We start from the raw sequence: 17306 nt of genomic DNA on the forward strand, positions 1-17306 counted from the left end.
GCGTAACAACAAGTGCACCAATCGTTAGTTATGCCTCCAATGCACCACCGTCGTTAGGGCATCGTCAGCTCGCCAGCTGATTTGCCAAAGAGTCTTTCCCAGACCTGGGCATTTTACGGCCTTAAGTGATTTATTAGACTCAGTGTGTTGTTAAATTAACTGTGATGGGAAAACGCATTACAAATACATCAGTTTGAAAATGTTTTTGCTTGTTTGCAAAGTATCGGGTATCGGTATCGGATCGCAGTACTTTTGGGGTAAAATATCGGGTATCGGTATCGGTATCGGTTCAAAATATTGGTATCGGGCCAACCCTAGTTGAAACTACGTTAAAATTACAATAAGGGACAGGGAACAATTGTAAATTGTAAAAAATACATGTTTAATTAAGCTTTGCTCATTTTACGAATTTTCCTCAGAAAACTTCCTTGCAGCTTTTCTTTTTTTTCCAAAACGCAACCAATTCTTTTTTAAACTTCCTGGTAGTTGCCTGTGGTTGCTAAACCATCTTTTAGGTTGTATTTAGAACCCAATAGTTTTGTCTGGAACAGTTAAAATACCGACCACTTTATTGTTAAGCAGCTTGACTCCCTGATCGTTTCGAAAATAAAATAAAAGATCGTTTTGTTTTGGACTTTTCTCATGACAAATGTTTTTTTTCGAGGAAAGTAAATGTTGAATATCAGACTCGTGAAAACTGCTATTGTTATTTAAGCTGGTGGTATAAAAAAGTAGCAGTGTTGCGAACTAAATCAAATCAAAAAAAAAATATTCTGGTTCAAAATGTTCAGGAATCGGTACTTAAACAAATCATTTTCATGGTCTGCTAGAGGTTCAGTAAAAGTCCGCAAATTGCGAAAAATATTATTAATGTGTTGATAAGTTTTTCATGCCGATAGAATTTGTTGCTTAATTCCCTATTGCCCATTAGCTGGTAAATGCAATGGGTAAATAGTAGTCATCACTTTGCATGCAATGTTAATAATGTAACTTTTATTAGGGTATTGCCACAATGATAAGTAAACCAACAATGGCAATATCTCCAAAACTAAAATAAATACGATTCTGAAACTTGGAGTTGAACATAATGTTTTTATAATGTAGTCTTGTTGTGTGGAAGTGGCTTGGTGTCCAAATCTTTTGTTTGCTAACCATGACAGGTGTTTTCTGATTGTTTGATTTTATAGTTTATGTATAAACATTAAGCTTTCAATGTATTTTGTCAGTTAAATGCCAATTAAATGTTCAATTGCTCCGAACACATACTTCATTTTAATAATTACTTTGACAGATTTTTGAAAGCAATTAAGATTATAATTGCTAAAACCTTTTTTGCAGCCTGTGTAATTTGAAATCTGCATTTTACCAACTTAACATGAAGAAAACTAATGTTATGCAAACACAAGCACAGCAATGGAGTGATTACCTGATGTGTGCAGCCTGTGAAAAGGAGTTTAATCACACAAACCGATGCCCTGTGTCCCTAGTTTGTGGTCACACAGTTTGCAAAAGTTGCCTGGGCAAAAACAATCATGCACCCTGCCAAGGTGGTCATTCCAATACAACTTGTGATGTAACACATCTTCCAGTTAACTCTGCATTGTTGCAACTCATACCACCTGATACTGGACAACAAAAGGAAAATCATTTGCCTTCAAAAAATATCCTTTCCTCAGCGGTGGTAGAGAAAAGTCCATTGAACTTCGGTCAGTGCATGAAGCATTATGAAAATGCAAAGGACCATATTGAAAGCCTTGCTTTGTATTTAAAACCAGCCAATGCAAATGATTTGACAAGACCAATGCAAAGAAAACTAGTAGCACTTGTAAACTGTCAACTTGTTGAAGAAGAAGGGCGCAAGCGTGCAATCAGGGCTGGTCGAGCTTTGGGAGAACGCACAGTGACTGAACTGATTCTATTGCATCAGAACCCAAGTACTTTGTCAGCAAGTCTATGGACAGCTGTACGGGGAAGGGGATGTCAATTTCTAGGCCCAGCAATGCAGGAAGAAGCTTTGAAGTTGATACACTTGGCTTTGGAAGACTGCTCTGAATTGTCACGTAAAGTTCTGGTGCAGTTAGTTGTCAAGAACTTACGCCAACAATTTGCTCAGGCTTCGAAGACCAGCATTGGTCATGTTGTGCAACTACTGTATCGGGCATCTTGCTTCAAGGTAACTAAACGTGATGGAGATTCATCCTTAATGCGGCTTAAGGATGAATTTTTGCGGTATGACGATTTGAGAAAAGAGCATGACACACAAATTGTGCAAATTGCAAGGGAAGATGGTTTACGAATTGCACCTGATCAGTGGAGTGCCCTTCTGTATGGTGATCAGGTTCATAAGTCGTATATGCAGTCAATTATTGACAAACTGCAGAGTGGGGTTACTTTTCAGCAGTCAATTCAGGATTTAAACCTTGCCATCAACAGGTCGGGAGATCCTGGCAATATTCAAGTTCATATTTCAGCTTTCAAATTTCTTTCAGAGATTGATGCAGAAAATCCTACATCAGACTGGGGTATGTTGGTAGAATGCATGCACTGTGTGAAAATGGTGGTGCAGGAATTAGTTAACTTTAGCAAAAAACACCATCATTCAATGTGGCAAAACCAAGATGCAACTCAACAATCAAGCAAATACAAGACTTCTCTTTGTCGGGACTTTAAGAACAAAGGCATCTGTCCACGTGGAAACACCTGCACGTTTGCCCACTCAGACCATGAACTGCAATTCCACAGAAACCGTAGGAAAAAGGGTGGCCAAAATGCAATGTTGCAGAACAACTTTCAGGATGAAAATGTTAAGGGTGGTGCAGGTGACAATGCTGACAGCATGTATAATATCCCTCTATCTGAAAATACAAAACTGATTTGCAATCACACATGTAACTGCCCTCATACCCACACATATGCCAATACTCAAGCTCAAAGTTTCTCCCAAAATGCAGTCAGTGCCAGACCTGAGTCCCTTCAATCACAGACTATGTATAAAAATCTTGGAGCTGCTGGCCAAAATTCTCATTCCCTGCAACAAATTCCAACCATGTATGCTCCTATGCCTGTTCAACCGTCTCGCGTTCAAATGCAGGGACCTCCACCAGTTTTGCCCCAACAGCCTCCTCCAGTGCAATCTCATCAAGTGCAGTATCGCCAAGTAAGTCCCATGGTACCAAGGGCTGTTACAGTGGTACCCAATGAAAATATGCCCCAATCTGCAGTAATGCACGACTCACAGACCCAGTACTATCCCCAAAGCTATGGTCCTGGAACAGTGCACATAGTGCCTGATGCACATAATCCACATGTTCAATCACAGCAAATCGTACATCACTATCCTTCACAGCACCCACATATGCAGCACCCGTCTTTGGCTTCACAACCAGTGCCACAACAGCCACAGCAGCAACAGTATGTGGTGAGACCCCAATATGTTCCAGTGCAACAACAAGACATAGTGCAGCCTGTGTATGTTGCCCATCAACAAACTTTGACACCAGTTCAAGAAGGTGATGGACATGCACACAGTCAGCTGCAGCAGCCTGGGATGTATGTTCAAGAACCAATGACACATGTTGTGCAGCCTGAATACAGGGTGGTACAGCCTACACCAACCACAGTGTCCCAGTCAGTACAAATAGATCCAGGGAGTGTTAACTTCACGATCAATCATGCAAGGTCAGCAAGCCCATTACCTGCTGAGACATGCTCATTAGAGGAACTTCGGCAACGAAAAATGGAGGTTATTAACAAATTGGTACAAAAAAGGATTGTTACTCCCAAGACAACAGCACCTCAGCATCAGTCTTTTCACACATATCAATTGGATTCTGGTATACCAGCATCTAGTAGCGTGGAAATGCATAACCACCCGGTTGCGGCTAGTTGTTTTTCAGGGGGTGATTATATGGTTTCACATGCTGAAGACACTGGTAGTTCAAGTTCTGCTAGTATATCATTTCAAACCAAACAAGTTCGCGCAACAAGTCAAACATTGACTTCAAATGGGTACAGTTTGTGGACAGGAAACACATGCCTTCCATCTCTAAAGGGCTTGACTGAAGGAAATTACAGCCCTCAAAATCAGGCAAGTCCTGTGATTGATGTACTTAGCATACATGACACCTCTACATCCCATGTGGCTGCGTCAGGATGGTATAACAAAGAAATTGACTCAAACTTGTCGTACTCACCAGGCCCGGACGATTGGACAAACTTTTCAACTGATGATGACTTCTATCCCATACAGGACCAGCGCATTGTTAGCAAGTATGGTCCAATTGCTAGGACTGTTAAATCAAGGACTACTCCAGCCCACCCTGAACAGGTCACTGCTAATGCGAATAGCTTTACACAACATTTTGCTTCAGATTTCAATAAAAATCGAAGCAAGTTTGTGGCCAATCCAACGGTAGAGCGAGGTGCCCCATGTGTATGCACTGAAGTTGAACCTACAGTGACTGAGAGGCCGCCAACTCAAAAGCAAACAGTGAGATTGCCTGATCTTCTAGTCAACAGTCAGCACGGACAAATGTCACTGGTCGAGAATGTGCTACTAGAACAGACTTATCCACAGAACATGCAGTCTGAGATGAAGGATGAGACAGAAGACTTACTTCTTGCAATAGAACTTCAGCAGATTGAGATGGGAATTCAACAGAAACTGATTACACAGAAAACCAGCAGCAACAAATAAAGGGATTATATTAATCCTTAAAGAATTTGGGTTTGCTGATATTGTACATTTTTTGATTAATTCTACACTCAAAGAAAAAAGACTGTGATAAAAAACATGTGCTGAAACAAATTGAAAATCTGCAGACAGTGCACACTGTTTTGACATATAAGAGTGCAGCTACACCACAGAGGAAAACTGGTTCACAATGGCCAAGCAACTGCCTAGGAACCAAAGTAAAGTCGGCTCAGTGTCACAGTTATGGACTAGATGAGGCATGGGTTTTTACCCTTTTACTCCCTACAAACTGGAGTGCTGTTGGATGGCTACACTAGCATGACAGATCGCTTGTCACCAGCTGCACTGATAGGTCGAAACAGTGTGCACTGTATGCAGTTTATCATTTATTGGCTTGGTGCTTTTACCTTAAAGTTGAAAGTGCTTGCCTACTCATAAAAAAAACCTTTTTTGTGGTAACATACATTACATTACTCTATCATACTTTTTTTGCTACATATTAATCCAGTCAATTGCATAATCTGTTTAATTGCTATGAACCCAAACCGCAGCCATTTGTTACCCGAATTATCCTGTTAGCCATTGGTTATGTAAGTTACTGGAGTCGTAGGATCTGGCATATATATATATATATATGCCCTAAACTAAAGATAGCATTTTAGCTATAATTTTGTTGTTGTATGATTGTAACTGCTTGTGGCCGCACTAAATATATGTACATTGTACATATATACATGGCAAATGTATAGAATGTAAAACATTTTGTAAAAATAGCAGCACTGCATTGTACACAGTTTGCCTGATTTTGCTGCTTATCGCTTGCTGAGTTGCTACTATGTACGCTTTTATGTTAATTGTAGTGAAAAGTAAAATGTACATTTTCAGTATGTAACAGCAGTTTATAAACAGTACCTGAATTGAAAGTGTTCCACCAAAACGTTTAGAATATTTGTGTTTGTATTTTTTGTACAACAGTAAATCTTGGTTAATCCGGACCAGTTTGGGCCAAACATTTGTCCGGTCTAGGCTAAGACCTCGGTTAACTGAGTTAGTTGAATGAGTTTAATGCTCTTTTGACTTTCTCTGAGTTGTAAAGATTTGGCATTTGGGATGACCAAATTGGCAGCCAAGCACAAATTAACAAATATTAATGAAATTGTGATGTTTTCCACTGATGTGTTGTTTTTAAACACAAGGTTATAGACTGTATTGTATTAAGTATAACAGCTGTTACCTTGATAAATGTGTGACACTTGTCTGATTACCTTTTTTCATATTCAATTAAAATCCTTTTTTCGGGGAATGTTTATGATGCAATTGCGTAATTTTGTTTGGAAAAGTTAATTTTATGCAATGACTTAAAAAACAAAACATAGTATGTTATGTAAAGATATTAAATTTGTATAATAAGCCGTTCATTCATTGAAAGTCTTATCATGCCTTTACTGTCTTGCCTTTTTCTACGTAAAACTATGTTAAAACTTTTTGTTGAAAACGAAAACAAATGTACATCTAAATTCATGTTTTTTTGTTTCAATACTTACTGAACCTAAATTGTGGTGTATGGTGATGTGTAACATTTACATTTTTCTATGTTCCTTTTGTGACATAAACCATTTTTTTCTGATTCTTCTGTATACTCTTTGGCATTGTTGTATTTATGAGGCTATTTTCATTTATTATTGGTGGTGAGCTAAGCAGCAAATAACAAACTGGCAGTTGTTTTGTCCAACACTTAAAATTTCATGGCACTTTTAAACCAGCGATTTCTATCTTTCTATCACTGTACATTTTTTCACAGTTTATCCTTCGCTGTGGACTTTTCCACAATTTAATATTAGCCAAAAGTCTTAAAGCTAAATGCTAAAACAATGTGATTCAATCATTAGTTCCAACATTAATCCTTTTTTTGGATTTTGTTTTGCTTCTAAATTAAGTGAAGTCATTTCCTTTTTGCCATCTCTTTTGAATATGCTTGTATTGCTTGCAGGTGTAGGGATTCTTTAATTCAAAATAACATGAATTAGCTCATAAGACCAGTTTGGCAATGGATGCTATTGGAACCCCAGACACTACTGGCTCGTCAACGCCAAGTCCGAATCGTAAAATGCTGCAACGATCGGACGTTAGTTGGACAGATGACCTGCCTCAGTGCCAACTGTCTGATGTTGGTGTAGCCTCGAATATGGTTTACCTAGCAGACGGTAGAGCAACTGAGGCTTATCCATATGAAGATCGGGCTTTCAATTTTGCGTAAGCTTGTTAAGTTTACAAAATGTAATGTATGTAGTAGATATATATGTGAAAGTATTTAATTATTTTTATTTTTTAATTTTAAGCAGTTTTATACAGCAAAAAGCTGGTTAATCACATAACCATTTTGCCAAGCTTTTTTTATGCTACATCAAAATCTATCAGTTTTTTGTGCAACCGACCATGTGTGTTCACCGTAGCACATGTACTTTACAACATTGCATTCAAGGTGCACAATAATTAAACACATCGGCCGCTTTTGTCTTATATTTTTCACTTTTTGTGTATATGTTCCACCATGTTCAGAACAAGCAAACTTGATGCAAGCTATCTATTTTTTTTTCTGTCAAACAAGTGTTTAAACTCTTTTTGTAAACGTCGTTTATGTATTAGCTGAGATTAAACCAGTGTGGAATCCTCCAAAAGCCAAAAGGACTGGTTAACCCTTTGAGGGTTACTGGTACATATATGTACCACAACTTTGAAGCGTCGTAGAAAATTAATTTGTTGTTCGATCGATATAATTTTCACACAACCTCTCAATTTGGATTTAATGTTTATATTTCTATGATTTTTTTGCACTTGCCACCTTCGGGTCAGCTGTTTTTGTGCCTTAAAGTAGTCAGTTTTCGGTCATTCTCAAGGGCATAGTTGTTTCACTTACTGGTAAGTATACAAAAACATAAAAACAAGTGACTGATAACGTTTTTTATTGTTTATGTGTTGGTTATCAATAATTACTAGTTTTAAAAAATAAAACCCAAGTAAAAATGTAAAAATTTTGGACATACATGTTATGGTACATATATGTACCACCGTCCATTTGGGGAAAAAAGTCAAAATTTTCGGTTTTGTTGAAAAATGCTTTTGTTTGTTTTTTAAGTCCAATTAGAACTACAAAACAGCACATTTAAGGTTTTTAGTATTTTTTATTTGTATTTTAAGACATTTCAGAACAAAAGTGACTGGAACAAAAAGTTAGTTTTTCCACTGACATATAGCATTGTGGAGGAAATTTTGTTTGCTGATGTTAGTGACACTGAAGATGACCTTGGTTTAGATGCAGAAGATGTTAAGGTTCTACTAAAAGATTCTAAATTGTTGCTGCCAGTTCAATGCTTGATTGTACGGTAGCAAAAAAGCAAAGTCCTAGTGATTAGAAGAGATCTGTAGCAAGTTGAACTTCAACAACAATGAAAATATGAAACCGAGAAATGATCCAATGTATGATAGGGCTTTTAAAATTAGGCCAGTACTACAGCATTTTAATTCATCTTTTCTATCAGTCCTATTTTCTTCTGTTGATGAACATGTGATCAAATTTCAAGGGCCACAATTCTAGTATTTGCAAGAAAAGATCTAGCAAAGTCAATACAATTGAAAAAATCAACAATAGACAAAGGTGTAAGCTTTGCACATGTCAAAAGATTCAGAACAGAACCAACAACAAGTATGTCCAGTGTGACACATATTTTTGTTGTACAAAGGATAGGAAATGCTTCAAACTTTATCATGAAAAATAAGTTTCTGTGCTTGATTTTGTTGTATTTTAAATTTTTGTGACCTGTTACCATTTGCTATCTATGATTTCTTCGTACAAAACTAGCATTTCCTTTTCATCTCTATATTTTTGTGAAGCTAAGTTTACTGAACTGAAATCCTACACAGGTAATGACAACAACTATTGTTGAAATACCTGCACCATTATTCTACATTTACAAGTTTTCTGGCATTTTTGTATGCTGTTGACTAGGTTTTGTTTGTTGTTTTGTATTTACTAATTAAATACATGGAATAAAAGTGTTTTTAGTAAACGGAGTTTACTTACAGTGATCCTTGAATACAGTTTTTACTATAAAAATGGATTTGCACCAAAATTGAAAAAAAAAAATTTTTCAAAAAAAATTCCCCCAAATGGTTGCTGGTACATATATGTACCATGCTCTAAAATAAACAAACTAAGAAATTACAAAATGTTTTTGGGGGGAATACTTTTTTTGACCCATTTTAACTAAGATTTGTTGACTAAATTAAAAAAAGCAGTGCACAAAAAAGTGTGTCCCTCAAAGGGTTAAGGGCCTGACAGTTTTGTATAATTATAAAAAGTTTGTTTCAATTTTCCTTCTTGTTTTGTCTTAATATTTTTAAAACTTCCATGTTTTGCATTGTAGATTTTATTTTTGTCTAAAAATGTTTTTGCCTTCACAACTACCATATTTTACAAATATTTTGAAGGCAGATAATCCATTTTTGTGACAGGTTGCATTTTACATGCTTTAATCACAATGCTTTGTTTTGCAGAACAGACAACGATTGTTACTTGTATGGAGTATTTGATGGGTATGATGGTAGCCGAGCAGCTCACTTTAGTGCAGAGCGACTACCTGCTGAACTTCTTCTCGGTCAGCTTACACCTCATATGACTCACAAATCAGTAAAAAATATTCTTAAGCAGGCATTAAGTGTAGTTGAAAGAGGTTTCTTCGAATCAATCGACAATGAGCTGGCTAAGAAAACCCACTTACAATCACAGGTATGTATATATATAAGTGTCAAGGTTGCCAGGCTATGGACCACCTAACCCCCCAAAAGAGGACACATATTGTTTTTCTGTGGACTTTTCTTTCTATTTGGTGACTGTTTCAAAACAACTTTTTAAATTTACGCTAATTACACACATGTGTGTTTAACCCCTGATGACCCAGCATTTCACCCACAGGCTCCCAGAAAAAGGGTAAGACTTAATAATAGTGGTCATAACTTTTAGTTGGATTCACTCAAGTTTCACCCTTACAGCCCCGAATATTTAGTTTTAGTTTTACCATTTTCTTAGGACAAAAATACAGCCCCTAATGTACTGAAACTTTAAACGGTTCTTTATAGCAGGGCATTTCAGACTATGGGTCGCGACCCAAATTGGGGTCGCAGAATATAATTTTGGGGTCGCAAAACATCAAGCGGTATACTGTCATTGTCACAAAAAATGGTGTATATATGTGTGTAAATTTATTGTTTAAACATCATTCACAGGTATAGGCTATACCATTTAAAGGGTCACATAGAAATTTGATTTCTAAAATGGAGTCGCAGAACAAGAAAGTTTGAGAAGCCCTGGTTTATAGGGTGTTATTTGTTTGTTATTTAAACTTTTACACTAAAACCGAACGTTGATATTTCAAAAAAACCCGTCAGGGCAGCAATCATAACAACCCCAACCAAAACATACCTACATACAAAATACATTCTTGTTTAAAGATATGTGTTGTTTTTAGTTGCCGGAGAGATTGACTCCTGACATAGCAGAAAAGCATTACCCAGTTATAGTGAAGCAAATCAAGGCGTTAAACGATGCCATAAAGGGAGGAACTACAGCTGTGGTAGCACTAGTGGTGAATAATAATCTTTATGTGGCAAATGTTGGTGACAGTCGGGCCTTGCTCTGCCAAAGAGACCAGCAAGGCAGATTGGATGTAAGTTCAAAATTTTGTTTTTGTTTTGTTTTTAAAAAGTTAATTTAATTTTAGAACAAAAAAATTAGATCAACTTTATAAATCTTTTCTTACTAACGAAATCTCCTTTCAAGTAAAGCAACTGCGACAATTCGGGGTCATTAAAATCAGATCAAGAAATTTCAGCGCAAAAACCACTAAATCGGTTGCTGCATTTTATTTGCTTTACAAAAAGAAATGCATTTCGCTTTTATAAGCATCATCAGTGTCTGAAAACAATGTAAAAATAATCAACTTTATATTTTTCAGGTCAAGCAAATTACTGTGAATCACGACATAAACAATGAACATGAACTAAATCGCCTTTCCAGACTCGGTTTAAACGTGGAGAAGATTATGGAAAGGGGAAAATTAGGTAAAATAGTATTGCTATGCGCACACATGTGACTTCAATTTTTTCGGAAGTTTCAAATCATACAGTGTCCTAGTGGTTCCCAACCTTTTTGGACAACATTTTTATTTCTCCCCAACATACTACAAAGTAAATGCTAACCATACAAAAACCATTTGAAATTGGATGTTTTATCAACTTCTTAGGTCATATTTCCAGAGCTAAACTGTCTATTTACAAATCACATGTAAAAAATAAGTAACTGCTTCCCCTCAAGTTTTAAAATTCTTCCCTTGTGAAGAATTCCTCTCTGGTTGTAAAAAAATGTAAACATTTTTTTTAATGCATTTCAGGTATGAACGAATGTACACGCTGCATAGGTGACTATGGAGTGAAAGGAGGCTACAAGGAAAACGAGGCTTTGAGAAGTGCTACTAGTGAACCTGTTATAGCTGCTCCCGATATTATTGGCGGAATTCCCATATCAGAAATTGAAGGTGTTGCCTTGATTTTACTTTTCTCAAGAGTTATGACTTTGGTGAAACACATAATGAGAAAATTTACTTAAAACCATACCTCATGGTAGGCCCACATTTAGCTAATTTTCGATAGGTAGTGCAAAGTGCATAAATACCTATTGAAAATGGTACATATCTCAAACAATGCTAACGGTTAGGGCAATTAGTGTGCGGCTAAGGTATTCTTATCATCAAAAATTCAGTGAAACTAACTTTAAACTTAGTTCCTAATGTAAAATTTTCAAAAACTTGCTGCTCAATTACCCCCTCTTCAGCTGTTAAATTAACAATTAAGCACTTTGCGCCACCTATCAGAATTTAGCTAAATGTAGGTCTGCTGTGAGGTATGGGGTTTACAGTTTTACCCTGAAACCACCTTGATTTAAAGCATATAGATTCGTTGAACGCATATGAAGCTACATGTAACTGTGTATTAAGCACCGTACAACCTAAAATCCATATACAACTAAAAACAGCTTTCCATAGCTACCATGGCTAAAAAAATCGTTTCATCGTTTAGATAGCCACATAATAGAGTAGTAGGCCGTTTTGTCTTATGTGTGTAAAATCATGTTTCTGGTTCATGCTGTTTGTGATACAGATGGATAGTTGAGTTGAGTTGAGTTGTAAGAACACATAGCAACACAATTACACTAAGCCATCACCAAGCTGGAAATAGCTGCGCAACGTTGAAACGTTATGGAGCGCAAAAACGTGCCAGTCATAATTGGTGGAATATTGCTGAATTCGCTGCAGCTACACCGCATTAAGATTTATGTGATAAGAGCTCACAAGAAAGTGGGTGTGGCGCGCAGGGAGTAAACACGACTGGGAAGGGAGATTTGGGATCAGTAAAAAAACGCTTTAAATTCTTTTAAATAAACATCGTACGTAACGGTAAAGCCTAACCCAACGATTTTTTACAGTGTTCCTTGTTCTCTGTTTAGGGGGTTTCCTAGTGTTGATGTCTGATGACGTTTACAAATCATTAGAGCAAGCAAATGCCACAAAGAATGCCAACGGTGATATAGCTGCAATGATATCACACGAGCTGTTATGCAAGAGCCAAATCACAGGTGTGTTTATGTAGGAAATTCAAAGCAAACCAGTGGCGTAGTTTAAAAATGGAGTAAATTGGGTTTGTTTTGGTCAAGACAAAAATATACTTACACTTGTCAAAATGCACAAACGGGTTGAAAAAGATAATGGCTTACTTGGTTTAATAGCATTTTGCACAAAACATAAGTTCAAAGTGGCATTTCATACTTTTATTCTTTCCCCCTACTTGGTTTTTAAGCTGTTGCGGCCAGGCATACTGTGTTAGCAATTATTGCTTTGGCAGATTTTCAAACAACCATAACAAGCTTGTGGGCTACAAGCAGACACCAACGGTGTAATCAACTTTGTTTGGCCTTTTTGTGTTTTTGTAAAATATACACCAATCTTGCTTCTGTGCACCTTTTTATCTATCGTTTTTATGAGACGCTTGTTTCGCACCATTTTAACATTCTTTTACGTGACTGAAATCTATATAAACGGGTGTAACTGATGTGGCCTTCATATCACTGATGATGTCATGAGCATTTGTCGAAACGTTTAAAAAATAAAGCATGTCACTTTTTAAATAAAGCATGTCACGTTTAAAAAATAAAGCAAGTATTTTTGAAGAAATGAAATATTTTTGAATTTTTTATTTCAGCAGTCCAACCTTAAAAACGTCTTCCCTAGAAGCAACGTTGTACTTTCAAAACTATTTATAAAAAGGACAACCCAAGAACTGCAATATTTATTAATTTGTTTTTACAGAACCTGAACACTTTTTTCACAGGAGTAGCACAGAAGGTAATTGACCAGATAGCGTATCTCCACCGACGAGCATTTGGAAAAATTCACACCCTCAGTCGTGGTGACATCACGCTCGTTGTACGTAACATAAATCACCCAACCGGAACCAAAGCCCTTCCAGTCCTTTGTCCTGTGTTACCAGGTAAAAACAAATGTTACTCCCAAAATATTGGAGTGCCCTTAGATGGCTACACTAGCCAATATACCCTATGTCTTGCCAACAGCTGCACTGATGAGACTTGTAGGTTGAAACACTCTGCACTGTCTGCAGCTTACTCAGAAACAAATGTGCTTGAAAAATGTTAAGAAAAAAATAAACTTGTTAAAAAAAGTCCATGAAACTTAAACTTGCTAATAGAGATCACAACCCATTGAAGGCGCTATACCGAATCAGCCGGTCACCAAGCATTCACCACCATATGGCAAGGCGTAGGCTAGAAAAATCTAGCCTGCGGTGGGATTCGAACCCACGACAGGAGTCTTTCCGGGACTTGCCAATAGAGAGTCACGAATCTAATCCCCAAGCAAAACCACTCTTGAAAGTCATGTTTTGTAGTCTTAAATGCTTACTGGTTTAAATCATGGTACGTCAGGCCTATTGAAGGTGTCATACAGAATCACCAAGCATTCACTCATAACAAAACGAAGGCCAGAAAATCTAGCATGCGGTGGAAAACCACGACAGAAGTCTTTCTGGGTCTCGCTTTCCACCAAATGAGCTACACAGGCTTAGTGTTGAGCCCGTTGAAAGTCAAATCACAAGCCCACCTTCAATAGGCCTGGCGTACCATGATTTATACATCAATGTGCCCTGATCGCTGGTCTGCATAAACGCTTCGCGGCTGATCCCAGCTGTAAATTTATATTCATATTAAATACTTCCTGGTTTATTTAGATCCCGCTGGGATGCACCCGGTCTCAGTGCCCTACACAAAACGTAACTCCACCGAACTACGTGTAAAAGGTCCAGATCGACCAGAGGGTTTAAACGGAAAACCACCAGTCACACTTTCCCTGGTAATGCCCCATCCGAACACCGCTACGAGCCAGGGGGCGACAACTCGTTCCAACTTACTCCATCACATGGGCAGATCGAGTTCGAGCACGCCCCCATCGGATGACACGCCCACAAATATTGGTTTTGGCCCAGACGCTGGAATGGGACTCGGCGTGGCCTCTATGCATTCGCCTGAAGTATCAAGTGAAGATTATTATCAGACTGATTCAAATGAGCCCATCCAATTAGACGATGACAATAAAGTTGCACCGTACGTGAGCTTCGCTAGCTTTGACGAGGAGGCTTGGATGAAACTACGCACTGCACGAAAAGATGCCAAAAGCATTAAGTAACTATACGCTGCTTATATAGTGTGCACTTGCTTCCTGCCCATGGACTATAAGTAAGAAGTGAAGGTTGTGGTTCTCAACTGGTGTTTTATCGACCACTAGAGGTTCATGGTGACTTTTTGGCTGGTCCACAGGACGTTAATTATTAGTGATGGGACGAGTACCCGGTACTCGGTACTCGGTATCGATGGTATCGAACAATTTCGGTGGTATCGATACTCGTACTCGGTATCGAAATATTTTGTCTCAGTTTTCGATACCAACGTGCGAGTACCGAAGGCCGATTTACACCATAAGAATACGGGCAACTTTATGACAATATTTGCTTCGTACAGCACAAAATGGGGAAAATAGTTCCGCCAGGTTACGTATATTTTTTTCGCTATCACGTGGTGATTAGATTTTTCGGCATATGTGTGTGCAAGCCTGTACCCCGACCATGGCAGATAAATTAGACAGTGATATTCAACTAAGCACAACACTATACTTAAGTAATCGTACTCGGTATCGAAGGTATATACCTGTGGTACTCGTACTCGGTATCGGTACTCGCTTCAAAACCTGGTATCGTCCCATCACTATTAATTATATTTGGTCAGAAACAGGAAATATTTGCATCTAATTTATTGAAAATTCAAGACGAAAAAAACTTGTCCAAGTGTTTGGCAATTTGTTGTTAGCTGTCAGTTATTTGATATCACTTGAAATTTTGGATATCTTTTAAGCCAATATGCTTGTTGTGACTGTTTTCATTCTCCTTACTTAAAAGTGGACTGGTACACGATATCCATTTAATTGAACTGGTGGCCCATGGTCTGAAACGAGTTGAGAACCACCGCGTTGGTAGAACTCTTAACACTGGAATTTGGCTTGCTCCCGGTTTGGTAGGTGGCGCAACGGAGCACAGGCGTTTATGGTGCTGACTCAGCAATCATTCTTACCATAAACCCAAATTGCATAAACGCCTATGCTCCGTTGCGCCACCTACCAGAAATTCCCAGACCGAGCGCAAGCCAAAGTCCAATGTTAGTAGCTCTACCCACTGCGTTAGGGCTCGCAGCCTTGTCTGATATACGTTTTGGGGTAAATTTCGGATTTTGAATTTCGAAGCCCTTGAGATATTCAAATGCGTTGAAATCAAAAAATTCTTTCAGTACGGTAACAGTATTGAAATCCACTAATTGATGGACAAATAGTAAGGAGGGTAAAGTATTGTCTGTACCATTCACCCATATATCGCGTTTTTACACAAGGTGTAGCCTAAATTTTAGTCGAAAAAGTGGGATGATTTTACGACAATACCAAGTCAATTCTCGCTTTGTTTTTAAGTCTGTAATACCATCCTTACATACCGAAAGCGGATTTTTAACCAGATCTGTGCAATAAATTACAGCGAATTTCGACAAACTAAAACTGTATTCAGTCTACACAATTTATAACACGGCGCCTGATTTAACTGGAAAAAGCACGTAGCTTGATAGAAACCAGTTTTGCAACATGTTGTTGCTGTTTGGTAATTTATTTTGTCAAGATCAAACTTAATCAGAAACATTCACATGTGACTGGATGTGTATCGTTTTTTATTTTATTTGTGTTGTGTCAAAGAACTAACATTACGGTGCAGCATTCCATATTTGTGTTTTATCCGGCGTTGACCACCATCCTATCCATTAAATGCACTTACAACACATTCAATATCGTGTATGTTGTTTTGTGAATCGCGCAAAATACAACTTCCAAACAGTTTTTATCAAGAGAGATCAATCTGATGCACGAACCGCAGTGAGAAATGGACCTACAAATGAAAAACTTTTTTCTATAGCCGCAAAAACTGCATTGTTATGTTTAACGACCATTTAATAACATTTTAATTAGGTACATACCAAGAAAATACTTTGGCTTTTTCTGAATGCCTGTCTTGTGCATTACAAAGCTTTGTAAAATTTGGTAAATCTTATTGTTTATACTCGGCTGATTTGGAGGTTCGTTTTTGACAAATTCGTTTCATTTGCTACGCTGGTAAAAGTTTGGTCTAGGTCAGTGCTCTTCAACCGGTGTGCACGGTGCACCCTTGGGTGCACCAAAATATACATGGGGTGCACCAGTACGAAAAGGTATACAAGGGTGCATCACAAACTTTTAATGAACCAATAATATTTGACTTTCAAGATATTAGAAAAAAGATGTAGGTTTCAACTTACGTATAACCCAGGTAAATTTTAAATTTTTTAATGGTTTATCCCCATGTCTAGTTTAAAAGTGTCTGTGTTGCATTCAGGTGATGTTAGGATATTGAGTGTTGTTTTTTTCGCCGATGTTTCATAGAAAACTCGCGAACATATGCTTGGAGTTAAATTGACAAGAGGATATGCATAACGATTTTTCATGTCGCTTTTTATCTCAATTTACCTTTTAAGTAAACAGGGTGCGTGAGTTTGTCACAACAACTTTAAGGGTTCACCACACTAAAAAAGGTTGAAGAGCACTGGTCTAGGTTGTTGTTGCTTGTTGATTCTAACCTGATCAATCCACACAGCAGTAGCATAAAATATATCGTTTGGCACTAACTATGTAGTAGCCTACTACTAAACATTCCATTTTCATGTGTGGCGAGCTAGGCAAATATGACTGGACAACCACAGAATAGCACTTGTAAGTCCACGTGACAGACGTAGCGATGGACACAGCAGCTAAACGTTGAAACTCTTTTTTATTTTATTAATTTTTTACGGGGTTCGAACCAGTAGTGCGATTAAAATTTTTTGTCAGCCGGTTCTGTTACAGAAAGTCCATCGACAGGGGCAGGAACT

At 37.8% G+C, this 17306-nt stretch overlaps 2 protein-coding genes across 2 annotated transcripts; both read left to right on the forward strand.

Moving 5' to 3' along the window:
• Nucleotides 1-1277: 1277 nt before the first annotated feature.
• LOC145213428 (uncharacterized) lies at nt 1278-6683 on the forward strand. The gene has a single exon (XM_080081698.1). It carries the CDS (start codon nt 1376-1378, stop codon nt 4694-4696), a length of 3321 nt encoding a protein of 1106 aa, XP_079937824.1. The 5' UTR covers nt 1278-1375; the 3' UTR covers nt 4697-6683.
• On the forward strand, nt 6671-16246 carry LOC145213429 (TGF-beta-activated kinase 1 and MAP3K7-binding protein 1-like). The gene is made up of 8 exons (XM_080081699.1): nt 6671-6946; nt 9248-9479; nt 10219-10416; nt 10705-10810; nt 11140-11283; nt 12252-12380; nt 13133-13291; nt 14045-16246. The coding sequence occupies exons 1-8, from the start codon at nt 6741-6743 to the stop codon at nt 14497-14499; spliced, it is 1629 nt and encodes a 542-aa protein (XP_079937825.1). The 5' UTR covers nt 6671-6740; the 3' UTR covers nt 14500-16246.
• Nucleotides 16247-17306: the final 1060 nt, after the last annotated feature.

The sequence above is a fragment of the Phallusia mammillata genome, chromosome 2, assembly GCF_965637545.1.
Source record: "Phallusia mammillata chromosome 2, kaPhaMamm4.hap1.1, whole genome shotgun sequence".
Lineage (NCBI taxonomy): Eukaryota > Metazoa > Chordata > Ascidiacea > Phlebobranchia > Ascidiidae > Phallusia > Phallusia mammillata.

Excerpts from the sequence above, each read along its gene's own strand:
- LOC145213428 (XM_080081698.1), top strand. The coding sequence starts at position 1,376 with ATGAAGAAAACTAATGTTATGCAAACACAAGCACAGCAATGGAGTGAT.
- LOC145213429 (XM_080081699.1), top strand. The coding sequence starts at position 6,741 with ATGGATGCTATTGGAACCCCAGACACTACTGGCTCGTCAACGCCAAGT. Across the intron at positions 6,947-9,247 it reads GATCGGGCTTTCAATTTTGC|AACAGACAACGATTGTTACT; the intron begins GTAAGCTTGTTA and ends TTTGTTTTGCAG. Across the intron at positions 9,480-10,218 it reads AAACCCACTTACAATCACAG|TTGCCGGAGAGATTGACTCC; the intron begins GTATGTATATAT and ends TGTTGTTTTTAG.